This window comes from Elephantulus edwardii, unplaced genomic scaffold, assembly GCF_000299155.1.
Source record: "Elephantulus edwardii isolate Elephantulus edwardi_28Jun2011 unplaced genomic scaffold, EleEdw1.0 scaffold00232, whole genome shotgun sequence".
Taxonomy (NCBI): Eukaryota; Metazoa; Chordata; class Mammalia; order Macroscelidea; family Macroscelididae; genus Elephantulus; species Elephantulus edwardii.
In genome coordinates this window covers 3,525,448-3,540,808 of record NW_006399982.1, presented here as the reverse complement: position 1 = coordinate 3,540,808, position 15,361 = coordinate 3,525,448, and the positions used below count along the sequence as shown (strand labels likewise).

The 15,361-nt window shown below is 45.6% G+C and overlaps 1 protein-coding gene across 5 annotated transcripts in view; it reads left to right on the top strand.

The window, feature by feature from the left end:
- The first annotated feature begins 2,349 nt into the window (after positions 1 to 2,349).
- Positions 2,350 to 15,361, top strand: part of FAM219A (family with sequence similarity 219, member A) — a 67,453-nt gene continuing 54,441 nt past the window's right edge. For 3 of the 5 annotated variants that reach the window (XM_006898514.1, XM_006898513.1, XM_006898511.1), the window contains exon 1: positions 2,657 to 2,716. In XM_006898514.1, coding sequence (XP_006898576.1) covers positions 2,657 to 2,716 — 60 coding nt within the window. Of the gene's footprint in view, positions 2,717 to 15,361 lie in introns of all 5 variants that reach the window. The other 2 variants (XM_006898512.1, XM_006898510.1) reach the window with 2 other exon arrangements.

The following is a 15,361-nucleotide window of genomic DNA, read 5'->3' as shown; positions in this document are numbered from 1 at the left end:
AACATAATACATAAAATCTAGAATAATCCAGCTTTTGCTCCATTCCACATTATAGTACTGACACTGTGCTATAAAATAACCTTTTAATGACACAGAGCAGACCCAACTGTCCCAGGTTCCTCTTCTTCCCATTAGCTGTCACTTTTCTGCTCTTTGGCAATTAGTCTTTAATGCTTTTTCCAATACTTATTTAGGGAGCTCTAGTGTTCTAGCAGAGAAACGATGATAGTTATAGAACAGGGTTCAGATCTTTTGTTCATAGGGTTGCTATGAGTCGTGCTCAACTTGACATTTAACAACTGTGGCCTAGTAGTGAGGAGTTGCACTGTCAAACGAAAAGCAGACAGTTCAAATCCACCAACCGCTCTGCAGGAGAAAGATGGGCAATCTCCATTTGTGCAATTTACAATCTCTGAAAATCCTCTGAAGGGTCAGCTATGAGTTGGTTTCCACTCCAAAGCACATAACAATAACATTTAATGTTTCCACTATGGCTGGGGAGCCGGGTAAGATCATCTAGATTGCTTAAACCCAAAAGTTCTAGAAAAGTCTGCTGCAACAGGAAGCAGATCAGTAGTAACCTGGAGCTAAGGCCTGTAAATTGAGGGAGCTGTCTGGAAGGAAGCAACAGAGAGCTTTCTGAGGTAATCTAAGTGCCCCATATCTTGAATGTGGTAGTGGCTACATCACTGTTTAAAGTTGTAAAAATCTGTCAACATGTAAAACGGTCCATCTGTAAACTAGACCTCAAAAATGTTGATTTTTCAAAAGCAGCATGTAAATTGAGTTAGAGGGCCTAAACACAGCACATGAGCCTGAAAACACAACTCAATCTGGCATAAAACTAGGGCAGAACTATACAGGAATAACAGTCTCCCCACGACAGCTAAGATCTGTGGAAGGTCCAACTGCTGCAGGAGGTGAAGTAAAAGAATCCAGGAGCAAAAGGCTAACATGCGGGAGGGAGGTCAGACCAAAATATGTAAAGTTACAAACAGAACAAATCCAGAGTTGCTCTCCATATCTTAAATATCTAGACCCGGGTGAGGTAAATTCAGAATATATAAATACAAGTCTTGTTTCACAGAGCCAGAAACTGCTTATTAGTCCCAGAGTGGTAATGCATCAAAGCATTTGGAAAAGGCAATTACAGATGGATTGAATGGCTTCCCACGGAGGGCATGGCTGCTCAAGAGATTGGGTCTGACTCACTTTCAGAAAACTCCGCTAGGTGGGTGAGAATGTTGAAGGGATGACCACTTGACCAGGCAGCAACAAGGACACAACGTCTTATGTGGCTGCCTGAGTCACAAGAGTGGACCTGTGTCCAGAAAGTCAGGGGCCAGTGTTTGGGGACGTGCAGTATGCGACGTGAGAGGCCAGAGATGGGAAAGAAGTTGCTCTGTTTACCTGACCTCTCTCTTCTCACACGTTTTCCAGCACAGAAAACGTAAACCAAACTCTTGAACCTAATGCGTTCTTTTCACCTGTACGGTTGGTTCTCTTTCTCTGGATTCCCAAAGGGATAGTGTCCCCATCTAGCCCGGTGCAGATCAAAGGGGTGGACAAAGGATTCCTTTGGGACAATAATGATGAGAAATACATAGGTGGAAGGGGAGGAGGTGGATAAGGTGATCAGGATAGGTCAGGGGTGAGTGGAGAGAGGGAATGTGGTGGTGGAGGAAGCCCACAGAAGAAAGAGGTGGAAAATCGAGGGACAGGAGTGGGGGAGGAAGTCAGGGTCAGAGGCCAGGGGGAGCACTGGCCAGGAGACACAGGGTAGCGAGTAGGTGTCAACTGGGAATAGAAGTCAAAGATCAACAGGAGTGGTCACTGAGGTGAAGGTGAGAGAGTATCTGGAGGTTGTTCGAGGTACGTTACCTGCCTACGAAGCTGTTTAGGTGCCATCTTCGTAGAAGCAGTAAGTACCTCAACACTTGACGCTCCTATAAAACGCCCCCTCGCCTGAGCACAAGAAGTTTGTCAGTCTCCTCGACCATGCACAGGAAATCCGGACTTTCGCTTTAATTCCCAGTCGCAAGGGTTCTTTGGGGACAACTGTCGGTCCCCGCGCCCTCGTAGGAAAGAATCGTCTCCTCCCTGACGCGGTTACCCAGCAACCGACCCGGCCGTCAAGGCGCAGGCGCCTGGGGCACCCGCTCCAGGCCGGGCGAGTAGGCGGGGCTGGGAGCGCAGAGATCCTCACGCTCCATTAAGCTCCGCCCACTCAAGAATAAGGGTGAGCACTCGGAACCCCTGCATGTGGGCGGGACTGGGGTGCCCCGGTACCGCCTCCTCATGAATAATGTACAGCTCGGGCGGTGTCCCGGACCCGGAAGTGGAGTTGCCGAGTCACCGCAGTGGCTGAGCTGCTGACAGGAGGCGGCGGCGGAGGAGGAGGCGAGGCAAGACCTGCGGCTCGGCCTAGCCACAGCCGCTACAGCGCTAGGCAACCCTTCCGAGCCACGCCGTCCTCAGCCCGCCCGCGAATCTCTCATCCTTGAGTCCTCCCTATCCGCCGGGCCGCCTGTTCGCCCGACTCCTCGCGGGCGGCCTAGTCTGCACCACCCGCCGGGCTCCTGGGGCCGCCGCCCCGCGCGGTCAAGTCGGCGTCCCCGGCCGCGCCCGGCCCCTGGTCTGCATCACCGCCGGCACCATGATGGAGGAGATCGACCGGTTCCAGGTGCCCACCGCGCACTCGGAGATGCAGCCGCTGGTGAGGGGGCGGGCGGCGGGCAGGACAGGGCCGGGAGGGGGCGCCGCGGAGGGCAAGGAGAGAATCAGGCCGTGGGGGCCGTGCGGAGGGGGAGCCACCAATGGGGCAGAGAGAGCTGTGAAAACGCATCGCTGAGGTTGGGGGCTGGCGGAGTGAGGGGGTGGGGAACTTGCAGGCCCAGAAGACCGTGGGAGAATGCACAGGATGAGAGCTGTCAAGGCGATGGGCACCGTTGGCGGAGGCAGGCCGAGGGAGCCTCCGGGAGCGCCAGCGCCGTCGGATGGACCAGAGCGGGCACAATGGTGCGCCCCCTTCATGAAAGCCCTAAGCGGGGGATGGCCAAGAAACTGTGATGGGACAAGGCCAGCATCAGGCCCAGGAGGCTATGATGGGGAGGTGGTGGTGGGTAGGCGTTTAACCTTAAAAATCTGTGATGTTCCCGGCGGGGAGGGGACGGGGCGCCGTCCAGCTAAGGGACCTGGGAATAGTCGTGTAGAGGACGTGAGGCCTGCCCGCCGGTTCGCTGGATGTAGATGGAAACACCCGGCCGAGGTCAGGGCAGTCACTTCCTCTCCAGAGGAGAGAGCACAGCCAGTCTGGGCCGGGGTCCCAGAGCCGGTGCGGCGGCGTGATGGAGAAACAAGGACGAGGATGTGAACGCCCCGAGACCACCGGGGAAGGGGCGGAGCCGCGCTGGAACCGCCTGTGCCCACCGATTCCCAGAGCCCCCAGCCTCCTGGCCTACGTGCTTTGCCGGGCGCGGGCCGGCTGCTGTCCGCTGTTCCGGCGTCAGGGAGGAATGATGTCATCGGTGCCAGCGCAGAGGGGATGGGGGGACGACGCGGACTCACTGAGGCCAGGCCTGGGGGACACCGTGCCCCTTGGCCACCACCGTGGGGGAGGGGGACCTAGCTGATTGTCATGTCCTCGCAGCGCCGGCGCGGGAGAGTGGAGGCCTAGCCCCAGCTAGTGTAGAGACCGAGAAAGAAGGGAACAGCAGGCTCTGTTCTCTTTTCCATTTATTTTCACCCCGTAGATGCCCGAGAGAAGTTAGAGGGAGGGTGGAGCGGGCCAGGAACCTGAAAAATGCTGATACCCAATTCTCTGAGCTCTTCTGGAGCCAGCAGCGCTCTCCAAATCCTGAAGCTCTGGGGCTCCCTGCATCCTCCTCCCTCCTGCTTAGGAAAGGTGGTGAGGAACAGGTTCTACTGGGTCTGGAGGCCTATGACTGACAGATGTGCTTTGTGGCTTCCTGGGCTAGTAACCTGTCCATTATAGCAGCCAGGATGGGTCTTGGCAAGCACCCATGGCCTACACTATACATCACACCTTTGTGGGGGATGGTGGGGAAAATCACTAATGAACACTAAATAGGAGATAAATAGCTTCCGTCCTCATTTCTGTGATTATTCACACAGTTCTAGAAGCCAAAACACAGTAGTTTCTACACAGAACCGTACAATATTCCTAGCCCGATACCATCATTGGATTATTTGAGCACCCAGAGAATCCTGGAGGGAAGTTGGCCCTATGAACTTGTAGAAGGACTTGAGCTAGGCTAAAAGAATTTCCTTTCTGTACACATTCTTTCCATTCAACCTACTCTCTAGAGCTAGATTGTTCTTCCAGTTCTGAGCATCTAATCAATAACTATAAGGGAGGGTGGATGAAGGAGGAGGATCAAGTGAGTCAGGAGAAGAAGCAATGAGTCTTCCATCTGAGGTGGGAGGCAACAGCTGTCCAGGGAAAGGGGGGAAGGAATGGGTTCACAGGGCCCTCGGTTTTGTGAGCATGCCTCTGTTGTTGCCTGAAGTCCTAAATGTTGATATGGCAAGATAGGAGTCCCAGAACACTCCTTAAGTCTGTGCTTCTGGACTGTGTGGCCCTGGTATAAAAGAGGTGCTTGTGGACAAGGCATTTACTAGGAAATTTGTTCTGCTGCTCTAAAACTTGTTTTTTGAAAGTTAAAGGAACTTTTTTCTGCAAGAATTTTGTTGAGGTTGAGTAAGAATCATATGGAAGTAGCAATATAGTAATCCCACATTTGGAGACTGAAAATATTGCCTTGGAGATCTCTGCCCCTTGAATCCTGGCTCCATGCTGATGTCTAGAAACCAAAATAACTGCCATTGAGTCAATTCTGACCCATAGCAACTCTGCAGGACAGACTAGAACTGCCCATAGGGTTTCCAAGGTAATAAAGCTGACTGCCTCAATTTTCTCCCTCAGAGTGGCTCATAGGTTCAAATTGCTGACCTTTTGGTTAGCAACTGGATTCTCTGACCACTGTGCCACCAGGACTCTGTCTAGAAGTCTAGAGGCATTCCGGGACGACTCCTTAAATGCTCCGTGTATTATTAAGATGAGCAGGTTCTCCTGTGACATTTCACCAGGAGCCTAACCTGACGTCTCCTCCTCATAATACTCTTCATTTTGGAGTTCATTTAAGGAATCATGTTATTGTGTCACAGAGTTAAAGGCAGAAGAAAGAGACAGAGTGGCTGTTTGGTAATATTTGAATATAAAAACTGGAGAGCTCAGGTTAAGCTGTGACTAATTTCTTTTTTTTGCTATTATTTACTGATACCTCTAGAAAGTCTCAACTTTTTCCCCCCTGTTCTCAATTTTTCTCTTCATGAAATGAACACAGACTACCTCTTTAAAGTTTAAATAATAGATTCCCAGTTTTTCTGCTAAAGGTTAGCATGGGTGGATAAGAGTGGGGGAAATGTGGAACAAAGCTCGAAAGCAGAAAAAAAATCCATGCTTACTGGTCTAACAGAGACCTGTTGAACCACTGAGACTATTGCCCTTAGTTATCTTTTGAAACTGGAACAAAACTCATTCCCATGATTCAACTTTCAGCCAAACAATTGTTGTTGTTGTTATGTGCCATCGAGTCGTTTGCGACTCATAGTGACCCTATGTACAACAGCCCTAAACCCTGCTCTATCCTGTGCCAATTGCACTGCCTCTGACACACCCATCCCGATTACCCCAGTCACTGAATCAAGCCATCTCATAGAGGGTCTTCCCCTCTTGTGCTGTCCCTCCACCCTCCCAAGCATGATGTCCCTCTCCAAGGACCTGTCCCTCCTTGCAACATGCCCAAAGTATGTCAGACGAAGTCCCAGAATCCTTGCCTCCAAGGAGTTGCTTGGTTTAATCCTCTCCAGGATGAATCTGTTTTCTTGGCAGTCCATGGTACATTCAATACTCTTCTCCAACACCACAGCTCAAAGGCATCAATTCTCCTTCTGTCCTCCCTAGTTATTGTCCAACTCTCTGATGCATAACAAGTGATTGCAAAGACCATGGCCTGTATCAGGTGCACCTTAGTCTCCAGAGAGACACCGTTGCTCTCGAGTACTTTAGAGAGGTCCCTAACAGCAGACTTTCCCATTGCAATACGCTTTTTTATTTCCTGACTGCTGGTGCCAAGAGTGTTGACCATGGAGCTGAGCAAACTGAAGCTGTGAACAATCTCAGTCTCTTCGCCTTCCATCCTGATGCTACCAATTGGTCCAGTGGTGAGAATCTTTGTCTTCTTGACATTGAGCCTCAGTCCATACTGAAGGCTGCAGTCCTTGACCCTCTGCAGCAAGTGCATGAGGTCCTCCTCAGTTTCAGCAAGCAGGGTTGTGTCGTCTGCATAATGCAGATTGTTAATAGATCTTCCACCAATCCTGATGCCACAATTCTCCTCATAGAGCCCAGCCTCCTGGATAATCTGCTCTGCATACAGGTTGAAAAGGTATGGAAACAGGACACATCCCTGGCCTACACCCTTCCCAACAATAGACAGGCCTATAAAGTGACCATTAGCACCAAGAAGGTAATTGTTCTTTAGCATAACCAATCATATAAGGTGGGAGAAAAGCAGCATTTGCCCAATGATAGAGCCCAGAAGGCAGGAAGTGGTAGAATAAAAGGATTAATGGAAAGGAGAAGTATAAGGAGAAGTAGGAAAAGTGTAGTTACACTGTATAGTTGTTTGCCATCACATCAGTAAATCACACAGGAGGATATTACCCATCCTTCTCTTGCGGAGCTGCTGGTGATTTTGAACAATGTGCTTTGGGTATTGTAGTCAGTGTTATAAAACAAACATGTATAAATGGTTGAATGAAAATTTAGTTTGTAAACTTTCACTCAAACCACAATTAAAAACTAATAAGGGTTATCATAAGAACCTGATGCCATTGACTCCGCAAATTGATTAGCCCAGTATTTGTTGAGCACTATGGGTGTTACACGCTCTGTCCTAGGTATTGAGGATAAAATGGTTAGCCACACAGATGGGAATGTAGTTCAGAGTTGAGGGAAAATTTTGTTTTCTTGCTTATTGTGAGTTCCCCTGTAGTCAGAGTAGGAGCAACCTTCTTAAGCCTTAAGGGAAACAAAGAAATGCTGATGTCACTATTGTTGTATCTTTCTGGACTAAGTGGTATGGAAGGATGAAGAGTCCTGTCACAGGGCACTATCATCAATTAGCCCTCTTTCTGCACATGCTGGTGGGAAAGTCCGTAAGCCATTCCTTTCTTGGGAATATGAGTTCTAGGGGAGAAAGAATGATTAATTTTTAAAAATTATTATTATTATTATTATTTACTTGAAAGAAAAACTCAAGCTTAAAAAGGAGGTCTGAGAGGAGTGGTAGGAGTTGAGAGAAAAGGCAAAGCCAGCAGATCTGGGTGTTTCCAAGGTGCTAATTTAAGCATTAATTCTCAATAGTGGGAGGAAAAGGAAGAGATTCCTGCCCTGTTGTTGCTGCTGCCTGCCACAGCTGCAGGGAGTCTCCTGTCTGGGGTGGGAGTTTGCTTGAAGAGAGTTCCTTCCCTCCTTTTCCCATTACACCAAAGACTTAATTGGCCTAGCTGCATCTCAACAGCTGAACCAGGCCTGAGACTACGCCCATCCCCCCCACCCCGAGAGCTCCCCAGGGTCTCTCCCTGTCTCCTTAAGAAAGAAATGAGATCTCCCATTGGAGACTGATTCCCTGCTGTTACAATCTCCCAGACAATCCTGAGTGTTTCTTCCAAAGAAGCTGCCGGGATAGGTCCACGCCTCATGATCTACAGAAGCTCTCAGCTGCCCAAGACTCTCTGTTGCACAGTTTGGTTGAGTTTGGGCTATTAAATTATTTGTATTGCCTATCTGCTGAGTTGGTCCGTGAAGCTGTACCGTCTATGTCTTCTCTCTCAGCTGCAGTTGGAAAGGAAGTGATTTGTTACAAGAAAAACAAATGGAGCTTTTAAGCACTTAATTGTGTCAGGCAAAACCATGCCTCTTGTGCTCTCAGAGACCAAAGAAACATAAAGAATGGCATATGGCAGCAGGCAGGATGCTTGAGAAAAATACTGGTCTGGGCTCACTGAAACTCGGTTTATCTGTTAGCTTATTTGGTTAGTTGATGAGTATTTGCTGTTTATCTACTTAGTTCCAGGTATTTAAGGAGACAAGTGAGCGCTCTCCATTAGGTGGAGAGAAGGACAGTCAACTCACAGGCTACAGGAAGGTTTTTAGGTACATTTTAGGAAAGAGTGGAAATTTATGAAGGGTGTTCCCAAGAAAGAATTATACTTTCCTTGGGAGAAGGTGAGGAATTGCCAAGGTTCATGAGCTTAGAAAAGAGTTTTGGGCTCTTCCTACCTCCTGACACTTAGGGATGGGGATAGTCAGGAAATTATTTCAGTTAGTGAGCCACATCAGTTCCTAAAATGGCTTGGAGAACAGTCTGAAGACAGCATGTAACCACTATGGAAGACTGGCCAAAATGTGTTCTATGGTCTGGTCATCTTAAGTTACCTCCTGGTAGTCAGGTGATTTTTCAATTTAAAAGTGATTCTCCTAATGAATCTGTGTGGTTCATGACCAAGAAATATTTTTCATGCTTCTGGGAAGAGGCACACCCTTTTCTACCTTTTTGTATTGCAAACTGGAGATTAGGTTTGTTAAACCTCCAGCCTCTCATTATTCATCTCATTCAACCAGCAGTAAGTATGAAATTTCTCTCTGCTGGGCTCAGTAACTTGAGAATCTTGCTGCTAGGATCCAGAGCAGATTGAAGCCTTACAGGGCCACGAGCACCATAGGAAAAGGAAGAACCAGAGCTTGCAGGACTGAACTGGCTCTTAGAAGATCAACAGATTGGTAAACCAGCAAGGTGGAGTGAGAACAAGGGCTCCAGGTAAAGAGCATGGAAGAAAAAACAAAAGGATGTATTTGCAATGAGTGAAGGGTTGTAATTAAACAGCATGATCAGATTTGAATTGAGAAATATCCTCCTCTCTGGTGGGAGGAGTTAAAAAAAACACCAGGTGAGACTGGAAGTGTTTATAGTAATCCAGACAAGAGAGGATAAAAGCCTCCACTGAAGCAGAAGGAGAGCAAGGAGGAGACAAAATACAGACACTAATAAAGTGGGCTAGGTGGGAATAGGTCTGTTTGGAGGAAGAATGGAGAAGAGGGAGTCAAGGATACCTCATTAGTTTCTGGCATGGATACTTAGATGGAAGTTGGGATCATCAGTACTACCCCAGGAAATTTGGGGACATGTGTTGCTCTTAGCCTCAGGGCCTGTTTATGTGGAAAGATTTGGGCCCCAGGAATCCTGGAAGGCCAAAGGGTACAGTGGTACTGGCCTCACCTCAGAAAGACTTCTCAAAAACCTGTCCATCTTCTCCCACTTTCCTCCTTAGGCCTTGGTTTTGATAAAACCAAGAAAATCAGTAGCAGCAAAGAGCCACAGTAGCTTTTAGGTCTTGTGTGGTTCTCCTTCCGTCTTCCACCCCCAGCAGCATTTTAATGAAGGAAAAATAAAATTCTTTGTTGACCAAGAGAGTGTTTTGTGTTGCAAGTTTCTGGTGTGGCCTTTTACTGTCATTCTAATTAAACCTATGATTTTACTTCTGACTGAATCATTGAGCTGGTTTCTTTCACTGATCTCTCTTAAGAGATATGTATATTGCTGCATCACTTGGGTGGATCAGGTGAAAAAAAAGACATGCAACTCCCTTCTCTGAGACCAGCCTGAAAAGTTGTACTTGACATAGCAGCAGTGCCAGGCTGCTGTTTTCCATTCAGGACATGCCAAGGAAGCCTTCTGGAGAAAGATTTCTCAGCAGTGTCTTGATTTCTTAGGGGTCTCAGGTGTGGTCTCCACAAGCATGTGCTTTGTGGTAGCTGGGTTCACGCTGAGTCATTCCCAGCTTCCAACTCCTTGAAGCTCACAACTGTCCAGAGCCCCGAGTGGACAGAAATGGAAAATAGAGACTTCTTCACTTTAATCTGATTAGCCTTGGACGCCCTCTTTCCTCCTTGTCAGGGCAGATGGAGATGGGTCTGGAAAGGAGGCATAGGAAACTTGCTCCTTGGGTCCTGCTGCTGCATGTTTCCCAGCAGACCCTGGGAGAACTAGTGTAGGGATGGAGGTTCAGAAGAACTGCACATTCTCAGAGATACCGTTGAAGGAAGCTGGAGGTGTGGCACAGCAGGCTCTCAAGTCATTGTTTCCTATGGAAACTCTGGGTTCTGACAGTCTGGGCAGAAGGAAGGGAGGGAGGAAGGGAGGGAGGGGGGGAGGAAGGAAGGAAGGAAGGAAGGAAGGAAGGAAGGAAGGAAGGAAGGAAGAAGGAAGGAAGGAAGGAAGGAAGGAAGGAAGGAAGGAAGGAAGGAAGGAAGGAAGGAGGCAGAGATGGAACAAGCCCTGGATCTGGCTCTGTCTGAAGTTGGGGAATTGGCACATGACCTAACAACCTCAGTGTAAGATAACCAAGTAGATCCTGGACTGCAACCAGTGGCTCTGGAATGAGGAAATCAGCTAGGAAGAAGGTCAGGAGGGTCTGGTTATGGGGCAAGATTGGACCCTGGGGCCTACAATAGTTTCTCCCTAGGCTTGATTTGTAGGAAGCAAGTTCAAGTATATATATCTGCGTGTGTTAGTAAAAGATGTCAAATTGAGGATCAGATGACTATGATTCTTTTTCTTTTCTTGTTATATGTACCATTGAGTCAGATCCAACTAGCATAGAAACTTGCCCCTCCTTCTCCAGAGGAGCATCTGATGAATTCGAACCGAGATAACTATGATTCTTGATGATCAGTTTCACATTTCTGTGAGGATATATGAGTATATGCAAAAGTAAGAGTGTACTAATGGCCATTCTACCCCTGAGAAGTATGACAAGAGGCCATAGTCAAGCAGAAACCAGCCTAGCTACTGTAGCTCCTAGTTTTGCCCATTTTTCTTGCCCATCATAATCACAGTCACTAGATTCTTTGCTACTATGACCAGAGTTTTTACTCCACCTATCTCTCTAGAGCAATACCTGAAGAAAAGATACTTTAACTAACATTCTTTGCACCAACTAAACTCTAACTGGGATAAGGCCATATATGTGTTATTATATGTTAGTTATATGTTGTTGTTGTAGTTGTGTACCATCAAGTTGGAATTGACCCATAGTTCATCCTCCTCCAATGGGTTTTCAGAGGCAGTTAATTGCACAGGGGGAGATTGCCCATTCTTCTCCAGAGGAGCAGCATATGGATTTGAACCATGTGCTTTTGGGTTTGCAGCACAGCTTCTTACCACTAGGCCACCAGTGCTCCCTTGTTATATATTAGCTATAAATTATTTATAAGGAGTTCCCACATTAGTTTACAGTTTTATATTTATAAATAAATTGGTCAAGTCCTTACACAAGTATGGCTTAGATTAGCATTTTCTATATTCTTAGAAATAGCTGTACCTTTTGGTACTTTATGGAAGGTGAAAAGGTGGAGGAATGTTCTATAGACAAATTTCTTTGGAAAAAACTATGTATTCTATGCTGTTGTAATGTTCACTAGTATTTTAAAGGACTAAGAAGTCCTGCAGTGAAGAGACTGCTTCAACCTTTTTTTTTAAATTATTATTAAATTTTATTAGTTTCAATGAACATTCACAGGGATTCTGGGCTTTCACTCCTTCATTGCCACACCATTCTCTCCACCCTCCTCCCCAGTTTGTTCTTCTTCCCCGCCATCTGAATGTCTGTTTTAATTGTCCAATTGCCTCAGTGCTTGTCAAAGTCAGTTCTGATTAATCTCCTTTGTCGGTGTGTCCTTTGCCATTCCCTATCACTCCTCCCTGAGAGAGACTTCACCCTGATTCATAAGGAAAAGGGGATGGCGTATTCTCTTAGCTACTTCCTGCTGAAAAGGGACGCTGTGGGTTTCAGGGTGAAGATCTTCTCTCACTACTCTAAAGGGCCCCTTTGGCAGTAGGAAACACATAGACTATTATGGAGATTGATTTTGGAATTTAGATGCACTCTTATTGATTGTGCTTGGCTGTACATGTTCATATCCTTGAAGATGTATCATGGGGGTATTGCAACCTAGAAGACACAAATTTGACTAACAACTTATAAGTACATGAGTCAAAAATTATGGAAAAGTAAAAGAAAGGATTCTTTCATTGTTTTACAAACCCTCCCCCAGGTCCCCTCCACCATGTAGCCCTCGCTCTAGACTCCTGTGATGACAGAAGTACCTAGTCATATATCTCTTTTAAACAGTTTTCTCCCTCCTCTGTTTCAGTGCAGTATACATTATTGAACCCATCTTACTCAGTCTCTCCCCAACCCCAAGGACAGTCCCATTCTACAACAGTGGCATCATGTAATATTTGTTCTTTTGTGACCGGGATATTTCACTCAGCATAATGTTCTCCAGAGTCAACCATTTTGAATAATATTGCATGAGTTCCTTGTTTTTTAATGCAGCATAGTATTCCATTGTGCGAATATACCACAGCTTCTCTAACCATTCATTTGTTGATGGGCACTTAGGTTGTTTCCAACTCCTTACTATTGTGAACAAAGCTGCAGTAAACATGGGTGTGCATATATCTGCTTGGATGTCAGCTATGGTCTCTTCAGGGTATATTCCCAGTAGTGGAATTGCTGGGTCAAATGGTATCTCTATTTGCAACTTTTTGAGAAAGCGCCATACTGCTTTCCACAGGGGTTGCACCATTTTACACTCCCACCAACAGTGAATCAGGGTTCCAGTTTCTCCACAACCTCGCCAGCATTTGTTGCTTGATGTTCTGTTAAATTTTGCTGTTTTGACTGGGGTGAGATGATATCTCATAGTTGTTTTAATTTGCATCTCTCTTAGGGCTAGGGATTTTGAGCATTTCTGCATGTGCTTGTTCAACCTTTTTAAACCTAGTGTTTATCAATTTTTCTTAACTGTGAAACTGTTTTTTGTGTTGTATCTATTAACTTCTTATAGAACCTGTGAGTTTCATGAAATACTTTTTGGTAAATTCCAACTTGAAATTACCCTCTGTATTATACTCCTCTAAATTTCTCTTCTCTCCAGTTCTTTTGAGCCTTTTACAAACCATACCATTTCCCCTCACCCTGGTCTAGTGGTAAGAAGCTGCACTGCAATACTAAAGGCATGTGGTTCAAATCCACCAGCTGCTTCATGGGAGAAGATTGGACAATCTCCCATGCAATTTACTACCTCTGAAAACCTGCTGGAGGATCGGCTATGAATCATATCCGACTTGATGGCACAGAACAACAAAAAGCCTCTCTCTAAAGGGGTGTTGTTGCTTTGTTCCAGGTCCTGAGCTTGTTGCCATTACAGAAGGTTCTTAGTAAAATTTAGTCAGGTGCAAGAGCAAATATAATGTCCATATATGCACATCCATGTTTATTGAGGCTTTGTTCATGATAGCAAGAAGTTGGAAACAACCTAAGTGGCCATGAGCAAACAAATGGATAGAGAAGCTGTGGTATATTCACACAGTGGAATACTATTCTGCATTGAAAAACAAGGAACTCATGCAATATTATTCAAAATGGGTGACCCTGTCACAAAGGGATAAATACTGCATAGTGCCACTGTTGTAAACTGACATGGGGGTGGGGGTGGGGAGTGTTATACTGCATTGAAACAGATGAGGGAGAAAACTGTTTAAAAGGGATATGTGATTAGGTATTATTGTTTTGACAGGAGTCCAGAACAAAGGCTGCATAGTGGAGTGGAGCTGTGGGGAGGGATTGTAAAACAATGGGGGAACTTTTCTTTTACTTTTCAAAGAGAAGAGAGTACTGGGGGGGAGGGGTGGGCAGGGAGAAAAGTGCAACAATGAATGAATGGAAATCCAAAGTCTCTGTAAATCTTCATTAAAATTAATAAAAAAAAGAAAAGAAGTATCGTCTATTAAAAAAAAAACCCAAATATAATCTCCAATTTTTTCCATTCTATTGCTTAGGAAATTGGCTTCCATTCAAGTCCCTCATCCAAATGATTTTGGTTTACCAACTACTTTACATGGAAAAAAAATTATACACATAAAAAGCTTTATTAATATTTAAGTCACATGCTATACCCATTCACCCATTTAATGTTTATCTTTTAATCCTGCCCCATAGGTGAGGCTGCCCCATACCTTAATTCTTTTACTTATGAGCTGTGCTATGCTCTTTTATGTTCTGCCAAGCAGCAAAGAAGATTAAGTTTGTCCAAATTTTTGGTCAGGAAGAATCCCTTCTGTATTGGGATTTAAGATGAAAACAGATTCCCTGATTAAGGAGTAACTCAGGAGTTTCTCTAAATACACACATACACACCACCGAACCCATTGCTTTTGAGTCCTTAAACAACACAAAATGGGACAAAATAGAACTGTCGAGTTTCCAAGGCTCTAATCTTTATAGAAGGAGATTGCCATAACTTTCTTCCTCGAAGAAGCTGGTGGGTTTGAACTCTGTCAAGCTCTTAACCACTATGCCATTAGATCTCCTTTGTATTTTTCCTACAGTACTGTTAAATGTCCTCTCTGGCTACAGCAACATGTATTACATTTGGAAAATCTGCTGTCAGAGACCTCTCCAAAGTTTTAAAGAGCAAAGATATCAGTTTAAAGACTAAGGTGCACCTGACCTAAGCCTGGTATTTTCATTTGCTTTCTATGCATCTGAGAGTTGGACAATAAATAAGGAAGACTGAAGATGAATAGATACCTTTGAATTGTGGTGTTGGAGAAGAGTGTTGAATATACCATAGAACAAAAAATATACCAGATGAAAATAAAAAAAGAAAAGACAAATCTGTCTTGGAAGAAGTGCAAACAGAATGCTCCTCGGAGGCACAAACGGTGAAACTTCACCACACTTAAACTTTGGGAGTATTTTCAGGAATAACCAGGCCTTGGAGAGAACCATCATGCTGGGAAAGATCAGTAAAAGAGAGGAAGACCCTCAATGAGATGGTTTGACACTGTCTACACAGTGAACGTAAACTTGATGCAGATTATGAAGATGGTACAGATATGGCAAGTTTCAGATTTATTGTTCATAGGGTCACTATGGCTTGTGGTTGACTCCATGGCACCTTACAATAACAACAAGAACTGGGTACAGGAACTCAAAAGACCCTCCTGCATAAGCATTTACTGCCCCTTACTCCATGGGCTACATAAAGCAATGATAATAAGATTCATTCATGGTGCCACCTGAAACATTTCCGTTAAGATGGATGATGATCCCAGAGGCGCACGGTTCGAATCCACCAGATGCTCTGCCGGGGAAGGAGGGACAATCTCCTCCTGTACCAGTCAGATCTGATTTGACGGTACAC